Below are 19,480 nucleotides of genomic sequence, written 5' to 3' on the forward strand. Positions count from 1 at the left end.
ATGTATGGAACAATACCTTGGCAAATTGGGTCAGACTGGAAGCACCACGATAACCCTGAATCTGCATTTTGAAGGCTTTCAGGGCCCATGAAGGTGTGTGCTGTGAGATAAAGCAGCCAGCTTTGAAAAGGAGACTTTAATCCATTCGATATTTGCCATCTAAATAGCTCCACTCTGCTAGACCTGAAGCTTTCCCTGGAACACAAGTGCTGTTTCCCTTTTTTTCATTTTCCCAGTTATCTTGTTTTACAGCTTTCTCCACTCCAGTCCTTAGCCTACATTTAGGCAATTATTTCCCTTTCCTCTCAGCAGAAATACAATATCTGATGGTGGCAAACATGCAGAGCACAGAAGTTCCTGAGTCTCACTCCAGCATCTTATTACACTGCCCCATTTTCTCATTTGTTGTATAATTATGGGCAATTAGGGCTGAGAGCACCGAGGTCAGTCCTGTTTCTTGAAGTGTGTTTGCCATAAAATCTCCATTTTAGCCCTGCTGTGGCTCATTGAAACCCAAATGGCACGGAGGAGAAAATATGTAGAGTTTGATTCAGTGAAAGCAAAGTTAGAAGGGGCTTTCTTTGAGTGTCCAAATCCCAGAGCAGCCCCTCTGGGGGCACAAAACCTTCCAGGTGATGGGGAGGCTCACAGCAGAGCCAGCGTAGAAATAATGACAGTTTTCATTTGATAAAGAGACAAAAATTTTCTGTTCTTCTCCATTTTACTTGGAATGTATTTTTTTTTTTTTTTGAGCCAGGGCAATTGTGCATTTTCTGGCTGGTTAAAAAATTGCAACTCACCCGTGTTCCTTTCTCGTTGTGATTCCTTGAATATGGGTAAAATGCACCCAGCTGCATCCAGCGGATACACATCTCATACTGCGCGTCTCTGAAGAAGCCACAGATATCAGCTCCTGTCTGAAATGTTCAGAATAACCCAAATGGAAAACTGTATTATCGTGTACAGCATCATGGTAATTAAATAGAAGTTAATAACTCATTAGCTTACATAAGATATTCCAAAGAGACTGAAATCCATCATGCCTGAAAAGAGAAATAAATTGGAGTTACTCGCTGCTTTTTTTTTTTTTTTACTTTATGGTTACATAGGCAGCGTTTATTACAGTACTGAATCAGAAGAGAAAGAAACAAATACAAGCCCCACAATTTCTCTAACATGTTGTGTTGTCCTGCTATAGAAGGAGATGGAATGTGGGTGGACAGGAGCAAAGAAAAAAAAAATGAGTAGCAGAACACAAGGCATGGAAGGGCCTGGTCCCAAGGGAGTTAAAGAAGTTCCTAGCACCTGGTACATAAGGAAGTAAGAAGAAAAAGTGAAAAAGGAATTGACCACAAATTCTGGCTGCTGACCCAGTTTTTTTTCAGCTGAAAATCACTGGAATACAAAAAGCAAGGAGGTGAAGGAGAAGCAAAGCCAGGTTGGATGATGCTTGGTGGAGCTTGGTGTGTGGACGTTGTCCCTGCCATGGCAGAGGCAGAACTGGATTTAGGGCTTTAATGTTCCTCCCAACCCCAACCATTCTGTGACTGGGTGATGCCAGACATGCAGACCCTTTCCCTGACACGTACCAATAATGGATTTGTGCAGCTGGTCCCAGGCTGCTGTGTTGTCCCCCAGCCAGTGCCCCACCCATCTCCCGCTGCTGGGGTACGTGGAGCGGCTGATGACGATCCCGCGCTCCTTGGTGGCACCTTGCAAAGCCCTGCGTTGGGAACAGGCACAGAAACAAGTTGCAGGAGAAATACTGCACGAGAATTTACTGCAGAAGAGGCTCTGAAAAGAAATATTTGGGTTTGTATTATCCTAGAGAAGGGCTACATCTTGTACATCCAGTCTGTTCGTGCTTTTTATGGCGATTCAGTATGATCCAGACACAATCCCAGCAAAGCTGGCCAACCTGCAGCTGCAAAGACAACTGGCAAATATGAGGGATTAAAAAGGAGTTTTCCAGCTCAGGCTAACTCCTCTGTGGGAAAATAGGAATGTGACAAAACTTTTCTAAGCCCATTTCCTAAGGGCTCCACAATGTGTGTGAGGGCACGTCATTCCTTTCTTAAAGTACCCAAAGAGTTGAAGCAACAATTGGAAATAATTTAGCAAAAATCAAACCAAAAGGCTCAAAAGAATGAAAACAGAGGTAGCAGGAATATTGGACCTCTCAGGATAAGTTTAGCTGATAAAAGGTGCTAAAAAAAAAAAAAGCCAGGGATTTTTAGTCACTTCTGAAAGTCCAAGGTGACAGGATATCAATATGAATATTAGTCAGAAAATCACCCTGATTAAATCCCACTGCTCTCCAATGTGAGAGCCACATAACTGCCTAACCTGCTGCTTCAATAAGCCACTATTTACTTATTTTTCTATGGGATTTGCAGCTTCAGTGACACCACAATTACAACAAAAATACACAAGTCACTTAAATTACCACAGCAATTAAACCAGACTAACGTGCCACAATTATTTCCTCCAAGACAAACAGAAACTTTCCTAGGATCCTTTATTCCTTTGTAACATATTGTCCAACACTTTAATTCTCTGCTTGTTTTCCCTGTGTCAATAATGCTTTGGAAGTGGCAGCTAAAATTTTAAAAGTGAAGGCAGCGAATGTCACGTGTAGCATTGCTCAGGGATGAGCAGGACCTGAGTGTTCTGTGCCTGGAGCCTCAGGCCTGCAGCTCTGTAGCTCTACCCTGACAAATAATTATTCAGGTCACAAAGGCTGCATTTACCTCCAAACAGTTCCTGTGTTCACTAATAAGGACTCTGGCTATGCAGAAACCTCATTACAAAAGAACAGCATCAAGGCAATATCCCCATGTTCCTGTGTCTAATGGATGGAGGACTGAAATGACACCAGGTTACATAAAATACTGATGTTCACTTTTCAGTTACAGTCTTTTGTTTGTTTTGTGTGCAAATAATCTTTCTGTTTGGATGGTTTAGTATCAAAATAAATTATTGCATTTCTTCAGTTTCACAAGTACTCCTTCAGTTACTTCAGAAAAAATGAATTTGGGACCGAAATATATATATATATATATATTTTGTAGACAACATTTGCTATGAATTTCCAGTGTGAGAGTATCTGTGTGATCTGTGAGATTTATTGTTGTGGTTTCTGTTGCAGCGCCTTGCAAAAGAGAGGAGAATATTTCAGTTCATATTTAAAACACAGAAACTATGGTGATATTCCTTTTCCTATCAAATTCTTGTCTACTCCTCTGAGTGTGCACAGCAAGGTTTTGGCAGGGGTGGCTCCAGTGAGAAACTTCTGGAGCTTCCTCATTTCTGATGGAGCCAAGAGGGACCTGCCCCTGGCTGAGCCCATCAGCAGCACTGAGTTACTTTGGGATAACGGGAATAAGAAAGGGAAAAGCTCTCAACAGTAACTGGAGCTGGAGAGAGGGGTGGGAGCCCTGCAGACCCCCAGGTCAGTGCAGAAGGGTCAGGAGATGCTCCAGGCTCTGGAGCTGGGGTTTCCCTGCAGCAGAGGGAGCTCCATGGGGGAGCACAGATCCACCTGCAGCCCCTGGAGGAACCCACACCTGAGCAGGGGGATGCCCAAAGGAAGTTGTGATCCCTTGGGATGCCTGTGCTGGAGCTGGATCCTGGCAGGAAGCTGTGGAGCCCTAGTGAGAGGAGGAGGGGAAGAGAGGAGGGAAGAAAGAGCAGCAGAAACAGCGTGTGATGGACCAACTGCAACCCCCACTCCGTGTCCTCTGCCTCTGCTGGGGAGCAGGTAGAAAATAGGGAATGAATTAGGAAAAAAGTGAAGACTTGGGGGAATTAAGATTTGGTTTTAATTGCCATTATCTTCTCTGATTGATTGTAAGTTAAACTGATTTCCACAACTGAGCTGTTTTGTCCCTGACAATAATGGGTGAGTGGTCTCTCCCTGTCCTTATCTCAATGCATGAATCTTTATACTTTCTCTCCTCTTCCCAGCTGTGGAGGGGAGAGTTGGAGGGGCTTTGGTGGGCACCTGAAACTCAGCCAGGGCCCAACCCACCACATTTTGTGATGCCCAAATCCCATCAGATTGGGCTGACAGCACAGGGATCAGACATTCCCTCCTGTCCTGGCAGCAATTTCCACCCTGCTTTGACTGGCAGGGCTGCCCTGGCATGCTGCCAGTGGAGCATCCTCTCACAAATCCAAACTGCCCTGATATTTCCTCTCTTTATGGGAATATCAAAGTTACCAAGGGCTTTAAGGTCGTTAAGAGCTGTCCAGAAAATCTGTTCCTTGCTCAGTGGCTGAACTGTAAATGGAAGATCCAGCTCCATTATCTAAAGCATTATCTAAAGCAGGGTGGGGACAATTCAGAGGGACAGATAATGATGTTGGCCTCAGAGCAGGGAAAAGAAATGCTTCAAAGTAAAGCTTTGCCCTCACACTTTGCATTTTAAAACCATTCCCCCTTTTCACTTCTTTTTAGAGAACAGAATCGAGCCGTTCTGAAATTCATATGATTGAAAAATGTCTTCATTTTGCCTCACTGGATGTGAAGTGTGAGGAAAAGCAGAGTAAACCAGGCAAGCCCAGCAACACCCGGAAACAATAAGTGCGTGATGTTTTAATTGCAGTAATTACGTGCAGAAGGGATTTGTTGCAGTGGAACCATGGGAGCACAGCCTCAGCTCAGCCCTGCACAGACTCCCCCTCACCTTCTCCTGCAGCTCTGCTCCCACCACCCTTCCTGCACCACAGGGGAGATCTCTGACTGGAATAACTCCAGCAGCTGCCCAGCCCTTGGAGCATCCAACTCCTCTTGGAGCTGGATTGATAAAACAGATTGGTCAGAGTGAAGAGAAAGATCACTCAGGCATCTTAAATTAACCAGAGGAAGTTTTGGCCATAGGAATGTAGAGATGGAATATCCATTTGGAATGATACCTTTGTTTTTAAGTTTTTCTGTTCTGCTTCGGTGTGCAGCTTTAGCTCTATATTAAGTGCCACTAGGATCTTTTCACAGGGTGCTGAAGACAAACAATCCTATTCTAGCTGGAGACTCAAGGACAATCTCTTCAAACTTCAGGCCCAAAGCATGAACAGCATGAGAAGAGGAGGGCGGGCAAGCAAGCAAGGAGGATGAAACTTGAAGCTATTAATTAACTCCTATATGCAAATTGACTAAAACTTATAAAAATGTGAGATCTCATGACCAAACCCTCTTTTGCTCCCATCTTGGAGCCATCTGGGCAGAGCCACGACTGTGGCTCTGGTCCTGCCAGGGCGTGGCCTTTGAAGGCACTTCAATAAATACCCACTTTATTCCTCTTAACTCCACCTAGCCTCTGCTCCAGCTCCTTAAGGCATCAGAACATATCCTGGAGGCAGCATGGAACATGCAAAGCACTTACTCCAGGCTGGGTCTGGCTTGGGACCATCCGTAAAGGCTGTGGACATCGTAGTGCCTGGCTGGGGTCCCATCTGGGAGGTAGTGTAGACCTTCCATGCATGGAGTTTTATGGATTAATCCTGCTGACCTATATCCCAAATCTTGTGGAAAGGGAAGAAATATTGTTATTAATAATCATGTATCAATCATTTGAGTTACATTTTCTTAATTTTCATAATCTGTCAGGCATTCGGTCTTTTTATACTGTCATTTATTTATAATTATAAAAATAGAATTTACAAAATGGAATATTTCCAATATTCCTATGCAGCTATCTGAGCCTGTGAATATTTTAATAGTCTAGTTTCAGATGCTCTTACTACCGAGGCTCAAAGAATAAACAGAGTATATCAGAAAGTATTTCAAATCTTTTTGGACACTGTCACACTAATCACGTAACCGGAAAAATGGATGTGGTGGGGATATAATCTGTGTGTCCGAATATTAATTTCCTGGAAATTCCTGAGAAACCTCTCATGAAACATGAATACAACAGTAAGCAGTGAGAGTATGCTAATAAACCATTAATAAATAATTCCTAATTAGTACTACTTTACACCAGTACTTCAGGAAAGCTGAGCTAGGAAAGCGAAGCATTTCAAGCATTTGACAATTCACATAAATGGTAATGAGAGGAGACACATGGATATTTTCTAAATATTTAACTAATTGCATTATTCATCTGAGAAAAGTGCAAAACAGAGAGCTCAATTCTCTGCCATGCCTCAAGCAAAGCACTTAGACACAAAAATAGGGACCAAAACCCATGTGCAGTGAGGAGCTGGAAAGAATTTTATTTTTACAAAGTGCTGCACGGCTCCTGCTGAAATAGCTGGGCTGCCAGTGTGCTCCTAATCTCAGGAATAAAGGGCCACATTCAGTGAGGATCTGTGGGTTTATAAACCCATCTTTATTTCGGCTTTTATGTCCCATATACCGGATAAGAATTTGTGTAGGAACTAGAAAAACCTAGAACTCTTTTAAGGAGGAATGAGACTTACGAGGCATGTAGGGGGGATTATTTAGGAGATCGTTCTTACAGCCACCCATGGCACCATTCATAAAAGCTGCTGGTTCATTCATGTCCTAAAAAACACAGAGTAAAACCCCTTAGCTTGCTACCAAACACCATAAATTCTGAATTATACACAAGCAGCGTTGCAGGGTTCCTCAGGAGCCTCAGCTGGACATCCCATGTTCCATAAAGGGGCTGACAAAAAGGCAGGAAAAGGGCTTTCCATGAAGGCATGGAGTGACAGGAAAAGGGCTTTGAGCTTAAGGAGGGCAAGATTAGAATGGGTATCGGGATGGAATTGTTCCCTGTGAGGGTGGGGAGGCCCTGAGGAGCTGTGGCTGCCCCTCAATCCTTGGAAGTGCCCAGGGCCAGGCTGGACACTGGGGCTTGGAGCAAGCTGGGACAGTGGAAGGTGTCCCTGCCCATGGCAGGGAATGGGAATAGAAGATTTTTAAGATCTCTTCCAACCCAGACTATTCTGTGATTCAGCAATTCTTTGTTTCAAGGGAACAACCTCCAAGACTGTCAAGTCCAACATTTCCTTAATGGGAATTTAACACAGGATACTTCTGCCAGAGCAGTGCAGATACTGAGAACTGGGAATTGGGGCCCTCTCCACCAGTGTTGGGCAGAGAAAAACAACTCAGAAATCAGATGCATTTCCACACTTACAGTCCACAGGCCATCAAACTTGAGGCTTTTTGAGGGGTCGGAATTGTTGTAGACCTCCAGGATTTCCCTCTTAAACCACTCCACCGTGGAATTGCGGAAGAAGTCTGGGAAAGCACAATGTGATACAAACTTCTGTAAAAACAGAAGGAAAACAAGACAGATGAGGGGACTGAAGGTATTCCATAGTTAAAATTCTGGAATTAAATAAAAGACAACAAAAAATAATTGCTTGTTCACTAAATCGGTTTGCTTTTAGGAAGGCTTAACCAGTTTCTGCAACTTATGATTCCTGCCATGAGATTTATGAATGATTTTGCTGCTATTTTAATTAATTAATGTCTATATTTGAGTCCAGAACCAAACCATGTCAGTATTTACCTCTACTAGTTCTTCATGAGGCAGTGACTCGTTGATTTGGACATTGGGAAGAAACGACCAGACCTAATAGGACAAAGAATATTTAAAACAATCAAATCACACTAAATGCAAACTGAGCATCAACAACACACAGGTTTAAATACTCATCCCTGAACAGTACCTTGGAATATAAAATTTCTTTGGTATCAGGCCACTGTACGAAGATGTTATTGGCCACACCTCTGGTGAAAGCAGGGTAATTGGTTTCATTCCCAGAAATGGCTGGATCCTACAATTAGAAACACTTTTACCCTTATGCTCAAAACTCTGGTTGAATATATTCTCCATTTTGTGACGCTGTATTGGAATTCAAAAACAATATTCCAAACTGACCAGGATAATGATAAATCTCATTCCTTCTGCTTTGATTTTGTTGATCAGAGCTGGTAATCCAGCAAAACGTGGGGAAAGGGTGAAGTCCAGATTCCTTTCCATGTAGTCAATATCTACATATTGAACATCCTGCAGTTAAAAACAACAACAAAAAAAATAATTAATTTTAAATTATTTTCTTCCCTTTTTTGTCAAATATTGAAAATTGGCCGAAAAAAGTAAAATATGGAACTTTCAATGTGTAAAATTTGAAGCAGTGGTAACTTCAGGCTGAAGATGTTAAATGAATCACAACCTATGAGCAGATCCAAACCAAAATAAACCTTTTACTGCTGCATCTAAAGTGAGGGGAGAAATTGATACAAAATAAAGAAAAAAATTGATTTGTCCATACATATGTACACAAAAACTGCACCTATATTTCCATAGCTATAAGGAACAATTGGAATAATTGTTTTCTATTGAAACATTGATATTATTATAATTAAAATTAATCCACATTCAATTTATAGCATAATTTTGTTAGGTCTAGGTGCTACTCCTACTATCCCAACAAGAACCCGGGCCAAATCACAGCTGACTTTACACAGAGCATTATGGCTATGAAATTATGCTGCTTCATTTTTCTCCCTGCTGGTTTTTCTTAAATCACTACTCCTTCCTGTCATTCTTTGGTGTGAATAATTAAGAAAATTAAGCAGCTTTTAACACAGCCCAGAGTCCTTGACACAAAACCTGTTCTTCTCTGCCGCAGTGGGGTTTTTTTGGTTGGTTACTGCTTTAGTGTTTAAATGGATTTAGCCAATGCTACGAAGCCAAAAGCTCAAATGTTATTTGCTCCCAACATACGTGGGGGATCTGAGCCGCCTTCATTTCCTCCACGACCTTGGCGACCTCCGAGTCATTGCCGTAGCCGTAGCGGCACAGCTGGAATCCCAAGGACCAGTAGGGTGGCATGAATGGGCGCCCAATCAGCTGAAAAGAGGAAAGGATGCTCGTGGTGAGGAGGGGAAGAGAAACCAAACCAACCCACCAAAGCCCAGCAGCAGTCAGGCTCCTACTTCGGTGTATTCCTGAACCACGAGTTCGGGAGTCGGGCCCAAAACCATGTAGAAGTCGAGGACTCCTCCGATGGTGCGGTAGGTCAGGGCAGGGGTGGGCTGGAAAGTCACATCTAGAAGTGGAGGGAAGGAAGTGAGTAAAGGATGCCTGGATTTGCCACGGGTGCAAAACACTGACTGTAAAAACGGAACATGTGGAGGACGACGGAGAGAGACAATTTGCAAAAGTCTAGAGGGACCAGACAAGGGGGAATGACTTCAAACTGACAAAGAGGGGGTTTAGATGGGATATTTGGAAGAAATTGTTCCCTGGGAGGGGGGTGAGGCCCTGAGGCTGCCCAGAGAAGCTGTGGCTGCCCCTTTGATCCCTGGAAGTGTCCAAGGCCAGGTTGGATTTGGTTTGGAACAGCCTGGGATAGTGGGAGCTGTCCCTGCAGTGGGGTAGAACAGGATGAGCTTTAATGCCCCTTCTAACCCAGACTATTCCATGATTTTATGAGATAAAGTGAAGGTTTTCTTACCCATTGCATTGCTGTTAAGCAAGAAAACTCCGTGGGCATTGCCATCCTCTTCGAGAGCCATATAAAATGGGTGAACACCATAGGAATTCAACTTGTACTGCAAATAAAACAAAACACATTTTACTGGGGAAACATTGCAAATATTTGCTTATTAACATTTAGTAACAAATTTAATAAAAGATGAGACAATTGCTAAACATGGCAAATAAACTTTAAATTTATGCACCTAAACCCTACCTAACCACAAAACAGACCTGCAGAAGGTCACTTGGTGCTTCACAATTTGTCAGGCTTGTCAAGACTGCTCAGGCAGGAAGGAAAGCAATGGTATTGCTGCACTTAAATTTCACTAATGAGAAGGTGCTTCCTCAGGACAAAACTTTCCCTTCTTTGCAAACAGAACCAGGTGTCTGTGTGTTCAGGAGGTGCTGGTGACATTATATTTAATTTTCCCAAAATATGTACCAGCCTGAACTGGAATTTAGAGCTATAATTAGCTGCTTCTATTTCATTGGTCATTCCCTGATAACTGGAAATTTGCTATCTTGTAGGAAATAAGACAAATAAACAGAGATAAGATTTCTGTTTTACCTGTGTAAGTACTAAATTAATCCCCAAGTAACAGAAGTAGTTCTGACTCATGTCTAATTTTCAAGACAATGAGCAGAGAAGAATAAAAAAAAGGAGGAACACGCTGTTACTCCTAAGCCATCTGTCACCTTTCCAACATCTGACTGAGGGCCTGAGCTCCTCACATTGTTCTTGCAGGTCACAAATAATGGATTTACAGAAGACTTTTGCTATGGAGACACCATCTAAATTGTAAACTATGATAAACATGGTCAGAACCAACGCCCAGTACCAGCAGACATCCACTGGATTTTAAAGTTGTGCTGGACAGTTCTGCACTCATTGGTTCAGAAATCACATTTTCTTCTTCTTTGCCTACTTACAGTTGGAGGCTGGTCCCTGGTGAACATTCCCCAGGTGTTCCAGTTCATGTTGTGTCGGAACGTGGGTTGCTCTGTTTCTCCGAACCCGTAGATGTACTGGGATGCCAAGCGGGTGGAAATCTGAATGAACATGTCACTGAAGGTGAAGGTGGGCAGGCCTGAATTCCAGCTGAAGCGGGAAGAGGAAAGGGAAAATTAGAATAGAGCGTCCTCGGGGATGGGTTTCTGGCAGACATTTCCTTTTGAGCCACTCTTTTTCTCTGGAAATCTCACTCTTCAGTAAAAGTGGACTAAAACTGCTGTGGTTATCAAGGAAACTTAAAGGACATGAAATGAGGGTGTCTAAAATTGCTGAAGAGTTTAGGTACACCAACTCTCTGTGTCTCTCAGAGAGGAATAGCAGGCATCGTGCCCTGCAAGTTGTATCTTATTTTGGCAATTTAGTGAGAAAATGTGTTTCAGGACACTGCAATCCTATTTTTCTCCCAGACAGAGCACTGGAGCCACATGGAATATAGTAAACAAAGTGCTTTTTACAGTTCACTGAGCTTTCCGTGCAAATTACACTGAAATTGCATTCATGGGTCACATTTATTATAAATCAGCATCTTTCCAGTTAGAAATCAAACTGTAGCCTGGTGGGCTCTGCCAGCAAATTTCATTGTTCCAGGAGCTTCAATTGCAGGTTGAATTATTATTATTATTCCCTTAGCAAAGGGAACTCAAGTTGCAATTAAGTTTTGAGTACATAAAAATCTTAAATAATTTTTTTTTTTTTTTAATAAAAAACACACTCAACCGTTCTCTCTTTTCTAACTCTGACTTAATCAAGGAAAAATGAAGCTCCTACCAGACTCCTCTGTCGTGTTACCAAAACCCATCTTGGGTTACTTGGGACACCATTTCCTCCTATTTTTTTTCCCTAACCATTCCCCAAAACTGACCCAGATGGCCAATCCTTAGTGAGCAGTGCTGTGGTCACCTAAGGAATGTTTTAGGAGCTGTAGGAAATCCTTCTGCCTCCCAGAAACTTGGGGAGCGCACAACGAACAGCCTTCAGGGCCGCCAGTGCTCTTCACTCCAGCACATGCAGAGAGAGAGAGAGAGAGAGAGTTTGGCGTGGAAAAAAGCCACCAAACACGTGTGACATAAAATAACAAAGGGTGGCAGTGGCTTACATGACTGTCCCGGTGCTTCTGCGGCGGACTTGGATCCCAAAGGGTTTGATCTGGAGCGAGACGTCGTAGAGCCGCTCCTGGCTCGAGCTCGTGGGGGAGCTGGGGAGGTTCAGGGGCACGGGGACCTCGTATCGTGGGTTTTGATAATCATAGATCTGTGAAGCAGAAGTCAGCTTATTTAAGCAAGTCAAGTTGTTAGAAATCTGAATCTGATATAAATTTTAAAACGCCTGCTGTGGTGAGTATTTTCTTTCAAATGCATATTCTTGATCTTTCACAGGATTTTGTTGGGGGGGGGGAGGGAAATCCCAACCAACAATATTTAAAGATTTGTTTTGGATCAGGAATGGCTCATCTAATTATCTACATTAATTTAAAGCATATCCTCATATTTAGAATACAGGTGTATATACTTTGTATATGCATGTATAGTCTTTGCAATTGTGTTAAATAATTTTCTAGCTCATCTTTTACTCAACTTTTAGAATCCTTTTTCAGATTTTCTGTATTTTGAAAGCTGATAGAAGTTAGTTTTTGATGTCTGACCACTTAGCTCAATATTGTTAAACACATGGCAATAAATTACAGTTAAACAACAGTGCACAGACAATTTTAGAATTGAAGTGCAATGGTGGATGAAAAAATAAACTGTAGAGTCATGAGAGCACTTATAGATAAATTTACCTGCATATTAACAAAATACTTTCAAAGTTCCTGGTTGACATTACACACATACACTGGCATTATACCTTTGATTCATGTAGTTTCTTTGTAAAATTGAGTGCTAGGATTCTAGGATGAAAAAAGATGCAAGCTAAGAGAAATAATAATTTGTTAGAAGGAGAAACGTATTTACACAAGGCTGCTTCTGTCTGTGAAATATAAATATGGCCATAAAGAGCCCTTTGAATTTCCATAAATAAAACACTTGAGGAATTTTGGGCTGGAATTACCTTAAACTGCAGCATGTTGTTGAGATGATATTTCACCTCCAGGCGCAGGGTGCTGATTGGGGCAGTGTAAGCTTCATTAGCTCTGACCTTGGAGTCGTCCAAGCTGAGGGTGGCTACGATCCCAGTGGAGGAATAATTGACATTCTTTATAAGGTAAGGATTGCTGGAGCTGTAGTAGCAGGCAGGAACTTCTGGACTTGCTGTCTCCTGGTGCAAACAGAGAGGAGTTCCAGGTTAGCGAGTCAGTTGGATTGCTTATTAGGTATTACCGTGGAATCCTGTTTTTATCACATCTGTGTCAAATGTAGAATTGAGGGGGGGAATTAATAGAATCCTTTAATTAATGGAATATAAAGAAATAATAAATAATAATAAAGTAATAAAGAAATAAAGAAATGAAATACAAAGAAATAATACAGAATAATCTCTATGCTGACTCAGGTGTAATAAAGCCATCCAGCAAAGGCTGTACAAATAGTTCAGTCAGGAAACAGAATCCTTGTGCAATTAAGAAGGATTTAATTTCCCCATCTCTGTGATCTTCAGATAATCCCTCATCATGGTTTAATCTTGGCTTGTGGAAATTCCTAAACTTTGTCCCCTTTAATCCCATTTCTCTCTGGCCACCTTCAAGGAGATGTGCCCAAAATTCATTTCATTCTCAGGCAGCATCAGAGCAGATCTTTCACTGGCTTTATTCACACAAATTATCCTTAATATAACCAGTGAAAATTACATCCTACTCATCTGAGAGCTCTCCTGACATTTCCAAATATCCAAAACTACAAAAAATCCTTTTAGTAGTGCAACAAAACCAGAGCAACTCATCAACTGCTTCAGCAGGTGCTGGTGCAGGAGCAGCCAGCACTGAATTTTGGATTTCATTCCTATAGGAAAGGCCCTAATTGGGCATTTTAGAAGAACAGGCAATAATTTAATTGGAGGCACTCTCTGAAGTTCAACCCCATCAGGCCATATCACTCCCATATGTTTATTAATGATTAGTAATATTGCTACATAAAACCATATGTTTAAGAACTTCAGGTTGGAGATGAAAGTTTGGAAGTAGCTCTTTGATTCAGATAAAAAAAAGTTTGCAAATGAACCAAGATTTTTTTGGAATTCAAGGATTTCCTCTTGAACTGAGATCGAGAGGAATTAATTTGACTTAGAATGTGCCTGTGTGACCATGAAGGTGACAAAAAGAGGCTGAGCCTTGCAGGCCACGGTGCCACTGAGGCAGAAGGGGCAGCTGAAAATGCTCTTCTGCTTTTTCATAACTCAAATATTATTTCAATTCATCTTTCAAAAAAAAATACCTTATTTTCCTCAACTTCTGGTACAATGTGGTAGAATTTAAATGGGTGTCAGCTACTGAGGTAAATAAAATCCATCAGTACAGGCCAGTTGAGGCCCATTTTATTTAAACCTGACAAATCTCCCAGACCACTTTTATTCTGTAACAATCATAAAGAAAAACCTTTTATTCTAGTTGGGTTTTTTTTTTTTTTTGGTCTAATTAGTTTAGAGAAATAATTACTTACTTCCCAGGAGCAGCCAAGTTGTTGACATTTTTCTTTTGTTGCATCAGGGCCGGGATGACAATCAAATCTTTCATTGATATTCATATTTAGAGTCCACTTGATTGTGTAAGATTTTCCCAGGTCAAGCTGAAGTCCTTTTATGACAGCAACCTTATAAGCATGAAACAATAAACTGTTATTAAATGTCACATCCCATCCAGCTTTCCTTCAGTCAGAAGAGGTGCTGGTCCTTAAGAATACTATACTTAAAAATTGAAAATTCACAAAATCCCACCCTTTAAAATGTGATACAATCTCACTTTTAGAAAGGCACACAACTGATATTTTTACAGATAACATCTGAATAATTAAGACTCTAAAAATATGGAGTTAATCCCACAGCTCCCTTGGAAGCAAACAGGAATAAATACATGAAATAAGCTGTCTGCTGCACCATGAGCATAAACTTAGATGCACTTTCATGCAGCACAGTTGAATGCAATTGTACTTTTATTCTGTAATAAAATTCACATTGTATTTCATTGAAACAACATTGGCACTGGGTACTATCCTTTGTAATATATAAAATAAAGCTGATGCAATTTTAAATATGTTTACTTTCCATTTTTCTGTTATTGCTTTACCTTTGTTGCAGGATCATAGGTGATATCAGGGTTGTAATTTTGCACAACATTGTTCTGAGTCACAGAAACTGATGCTATTTCCTTGGACAATCCCAATATCTTGATTTCCTCAAATTTCAGATTGTTTGGATCAGTGTAATTGCTGTGTGTAGCAGACATTTGTAGAGCATTCTGAAAAATAATACAGTGGTCATATTCTTCTTTTAAAAATCTGCCAAAAGTCCTCCTGATTTAACATTTCTTTTTCCTATGAAGATTTTCACATCGTAGCTAAATATACCAATATCCTTTTCCACACAATAATTATTGCTCTGCTTGTTGTTATCACAATAAAGCTTTTCCACCATGTATAAAATAATCTTCAGAGTTGTGTTTCAGCTTTTTTATTCCTTGCTTGGGAAATAAAGAAAGGCAGGGGTGGGTCTGTGACAGGACAGAAACTGCAGACTTGCTGGGTTCCAACAACCAAAGGTTTTCACTTCTCATGATATAAAAACACCACTTCCTACTCTGTGTCATTAATTATTTTTTGATTAAGAGTCCAAGCAGAGGAAGTGCACCATGGCTGTCACACGTGTCTAGAACTTCCTTATTGCCCTCCATGGGAACATTGAGGTTAATTGTTAATTCAAATGTCATCACGGTCAAGTCATGATTTGGGTACTGGGGTTTCAAACTCCAACAGCAACTGGGGTGTCTTATCTAGAAATGATTCTTTGACTAATTGTGATATAAAAAATTACAAATTCATGTGCTTCACTCATGTTCCTCTGCATTCTCTCACTGAGTTTATGCTCTTTCATCATGGCAAAGGAATGAATACCTTCACCCGATATAATTATTATTATTCTTGTACAAATAATATGTTACCATGCTATTTGCAATCGATGCTTTATGATAGGTACTGTCAACATTAGATAGAAACACTATCAGGACTCCATCCGGATGTCAATGAGTCCTGCAAAGGCACTTTCAGCTTAAAATAACGCAATAAAACTTAATCCTGATGTAGTTTCTGAGTGTTCAGGCAAGGTGTGGGTCTCCCTTACTCTTTGGAGGCATTCAGCTGTATTTTCACAGTATAAAAATATATATTTTTTACAGTGCCACTATGCTGAGAATCACAAACACTCCATGCTTCTCCTTTTTGGTGCTGTTTTAAATGCCTCTTATGCTTTAGAGTTCTCTTGTTCAGTGAATATTGCTGCTGAGCAATATTCAATTCAATATTTATTATGTGGAAGGAAATAGGATTTATTTAGATATTTCTATTAACTAGGAGAAAAAAAAAACCACCACAACAGATTTCCTCCCAGTTAAACGTGAGTATTTTGAACATGATTCCTCTTGGCTTTGGCAAATGTTTTGTTTTCCAGCAAATCTTCCAGGAGAAGAGAGAAAAGAACACTCTTAAAAGACACTGCATAAAAATCAGAAATTCAAATCAAATACTTACGTTGGAAACTTTAAACTCATAGTAAATGTAGGCTTTCTTATCAATTGTACCTAAAAGGTAAAGAAAGAAGTAATACTTGGAGTGCAGAAAATAATAAAATTAAAGTAGGGCTGTGCCACTGCTAGAGACCAATAAACTTAATTATCAAGACAGCACTCAAAGCTGCACTAAGCAACTCAAATATTTACTAATGTTTCTTTGAGGAACTGAAATGCCCCTTTTTCTTTTTTCTTTGGCCATTCTCCCAGACTCAGAAGATCAAATTTTTTTCCACAAAAATTCATTGAAATCAGCTCTTCTAAAATGTAGTGATTTTTTTATTGTACTGTTATTTCTTCTTAGCTTGTCTTAAATATAAAATTTTGATCAAAGCTGATCGTTTAACATAACCTAAATAAAGATTCTTCATACAAAATAATGGTGATGAAAATACCAATGATAAATGCCATTAAACCATAAGAGGAAACAACACATGACCAGGAAAAAGAAATACAAAGCGTGGTCAATCTGGGTTTGTTTTTTTTTTTTTCCCCACATACAAAAAGACAAATCCCACCATCATAAGCAAATTGTAAATGGTTCCCCTTTAAAACTGCAACCTGTAAGTTTTGGGCAGGCCATAAAATGATGAAATGTTTTATTGCTTTGCTTGGAAGCAGCAGTGAGGGCAGTAATGGCTTTGTTATTTTAGGCCAGAGGAGCACATGGAGCTGTCACCCCCATGCACAGCAGCCACCCAAGGCCTACTGGATTTATGGCAGCAATAATCAGCAGAATCACTGTTCTATTTCTTAAAAGCAGCCCCAGCTTTCAGTAAATTCCAAAAAGCAGAGGCTTGGGAGCTTTCCTGGGAGATACAATTGGTATAGACCACAAGAAAAAGGAGTTGTGCAAGTGGAATGCATAAAGTTTTCCAATACTGATGTTCAGACATCTCCCTGGATGGGCAGTGGTTTGCCTAAATCCCATGGGAAAATCCCATCCTGCCATCTCCTGACAATCTAAGGATTTCTCCTCAAAACCAGAGGCTTGACCTTAGAGTAGAGCCTTGTGTTTTTTTCCTTTACTTGTGTCAAATTAAGTCGTGACTTCAATCTTACATAAATAAGAGTTTTCTACTTAAAAGTGATGAAAGCCATTTGATTTATGAGCAAGTAGCAGCAGTGTGTTACAACGTCTTCTTTTCAGCAGGAACATTGAAATTTGAACACATTTGAACTTTGTTAACCATATTTATTTCACTGTTGGTGGCTGCTCACCTGTAGATTCTCCATCATCCCAGAACAAATCCCCAGAAGCTTCATTGTTGATATCCAGGGCAATTATGAGTCCCATTGGATTCTTGCGGCTGTGGAAAGAGGGACTTATGTGTGTAAGAAACATCTAAACATTCTTGGTGCATCCTCCATGTTCACGCAAGAGTGAAACACCCAATAGGGTCACAGCCCTTGGAGAATTGCCTTAATTAAGTCTAATCCTTTAATTTTCATGCAAATGGATTAAAATACCCGGTGAGTTTACAAATTTCTATGCAAATAATTCATCACTAAAGGTGTGGAAGTGAGGTTTGGATCACAGCTGTTCCCACACTTCAAGGTGAAAATCCTAACTTCAATGGGCTGATATTATTTGTAGCCTTTAAGTCCTCAGCCCCGTTATGGGGGAATAAAATAAGTGCTAAAAGTGTTCTACTTGGGATCCCACCTTGCCACTGTGGTGATGTTTGGTTTCTGAGTAGGGAAAATGTATCCTCCTCTCAGGTGCAGCCCCATTTTGTCTCCTGGGGTTGGTATATTTTGCCATACTTTCTTCAGTTGCATTGGCTCACCCTTATGGACAGGGATTGAAAAGAGAACAGGAATTTTGTATTACCCACTGCTGGCAGTGTTTTCTTAAGTCCCGAGTTTCATCAAATTGTTCATTTTAAAAAAAGCCTAAGTTGTGTAAATATCTATGGGTTAACAGGCACATAAAATGAAATAATTGCATATCACTCTGATTTAATATCATAATCTGAGCCCTTTCTTGAGGCACCAGTTCTTGTGCTTGTCCCGCCACCCTTCACCCCTTGTCTCCCAAGTAACCCCAAAGTCTTTCCTTCAGGTGTCTGTCCCCAAAGCAGGGCTGACAATCCTATTTCATCACATTCCTATTTAGCAAGCGATGTGACATCCCATAATAGCCCCTGCATTTCCTTACCGTGTCATACTCATACCACTCTGCATCAGGAAAGTACACACGAGTGGACTCCACACCCTAAAAGTGAATAAAGAAACAGCTTTCATATTTCAGCCTAACCAGATAAACTCAATTTTCCAATGAAGCTGAAGTTCACTGTGAGAAAATCATTGATATCCCTACACTTTGCTGTTTCCTGGTGCTCAGGATGGTGTCCAGACAGGGGGAAGGGCAATCCCAGCAGATTTCTGCAAAGCTGCTGGGGTGTAACTGAATTGCTGCTCTGCAAAGTGGCAGCTCATGGAAAGCCACCCAAAGCCACAATGCTTCAAGCCCAGTGAACCTGATCCTAGCCATGAGTATCTCTCTATCTTCTGTATTTCTATTTATTTTGGGGCTGGCACCTTTCAGATTCTTGCTTTCCCTTTCTGTCTTTAACAAATGTTTTATGTTTCTCCATGGCAAATGTGTTGCTGGCAGGAGAAATCATTATTTACAAAATTCTGCCACAGAATAAGCCACAACCTTTTTGTTTTCTTGTTGTACCACAGAGAAGCTGAAATTCAGCAAGAAAAGCTGACTCCAAAGGAAATTCAGAGATGATGTGAAGATGAGGTAAAGCAGAATATCAGACCAGATATTCTTGACTCCATAGAAGACTGGAAAGCTGGAGGAGAATTTAAATGCAAGGTTTTCTGTTTCAGCAGGGGTAGAAATGTGCTGTGGGCTCTCTCACTGGAAGCAATAAATGAAGGAGAGGGAGCTGGGGACTCAACATGGCCCGTGGTCACCAGATAGATCCCAAACCAGCCAAACCTACCGGCTCAAGAACAGGGGAAATCAGCAGCCCAGGGCCCCACAGGAACTGCCTGTCGATGTCCCATGTTATTTCATCAGAGTAGAACCTGAATAAACATGAAGAATAGAGCAGAAATTGTTTTTTTTTTTTTGATGTATATCAGCAGCAACCCCAAGGTTTCAGGATACTGATTGTCCACAACCATGGCTAAAGGATGCCAAATAAAAACCACCTCCTGATTAGGCCAAAATGGGGTTTCACCAATTGGGAAGTTGCCTACGGATATCCCAATGTGCATTTTCACAGGACAGATGTTTAGAAAGTCCCCTAGCAGTAGGAAATGTGTCAGATTTCC

The 19,480-nt window shown here is 40.9% G+C and overlaps 1 protein-coding gene and 1 long non-coding RNA gene across 2 annotated transcripts in view; one reads left to right on the plus strand and one right to left on the minus strand.

The window, feature by feature from the left end:
- LOC137479714 (uncharacterized) overlaps positions 1-19,480 on the plus strand; it is a 263,044-nt gene that overhangs the window by 162,035 nt on the left and 81,529 nt on the right. The gene's annotated exons all lie outside the window — the stretch shown is intronic.
- The window catches only part of SI (sucrase-isomaltase), a 43,401-nt gene that overhangs the window by 6,328 nt on the left and 17,593 nt on the right, over positions 1-19,480 (minus strand). The window contains exons 19-40 of the mRNA XM_068200211.1: positions 19,147-19,231; positions 18,348-18,404; positions 17,853-17,977; positions 17,408-17,496; positions 16,149-16,198; positions 14,693-14,863; positions 14,070-14,219; positions 12,526-12,732; positions 11,573-11,727; positions 10,395-10,563; positions 9,442-9,538; positions 8,921-9,033; positions 8,709-8,834; positions 7,860-7,988; positions 7,648-7,755; positions 7,488-7,550; positions 7,110-7,241; positions 6,424-6,508; positions 5,385-5,523; positions 1,590-1,723; positions 1,009-1,043; positions 801-917 (exon numbers count right to left, since the gene is read on the minus strand). Of these exons, the coding sequence (XP_068056312.1) occupies positions 801-917; positions 1,009-1,043; positions 1,590-1,723; positions 5,385-5,523; positions 6,424-6,508; positions 7,110-7,241; positions 7,488-7,550; positions 7,648-7,755; positions 7,860-7,988; positions 8,709-8,834; positions 8,921-9,033; positions 9,442-9,538; positions 10,395-10,563; positions 11,573-11,727; positions 12,526-12,732; positions 14,070-14,219; positions 14,693-14,863; positions 16,149-16,198; positions 17,408-17,496; positions 17,853-17,977; positions 18,348-18,404; positions 19,147-19,231 (2,536 nt within the window). The remainder of the gene's footprint in view (positions 1-800; positions 918-1,008; positions 1,044-1,589; positions 1,724-5,384; positions 5,524-6,423; positions 6,509-7,109; positions 7,242-7,487; positions 7,551-7,647; positions 7,756-7,859; positions 7,989-8,708; positions 8,835-8,920; positions 9,034-9,441; positions 9,539-10,394; positions 10,564-11,572; positions 11,728-12,525; positions 12,733-14,069; positions 14,220-14,692; positions 14,864-16,148; positions 16,199-17,407; positions 17,497-17,852; positions 17,978-18,347; positions 18,405-19,146; positions 19,232-19,480) is intronic.

This window comes from Anomalospiza imberbis, chromosome 10 (assembly GCF_031753505.1).
Source record: "Anomalospiza imberbis isolate Cuckoo-Finch-1a 21T00152 chromosome 10, ASM3175350v1, whole genome shotgun sequence".
Lineage (NCBI taxonomy): Eukaryota > Metazoa > Chordata > Aves > Passeriformes > Viduidae > Anomalospiza > Anomalospiza imberbis.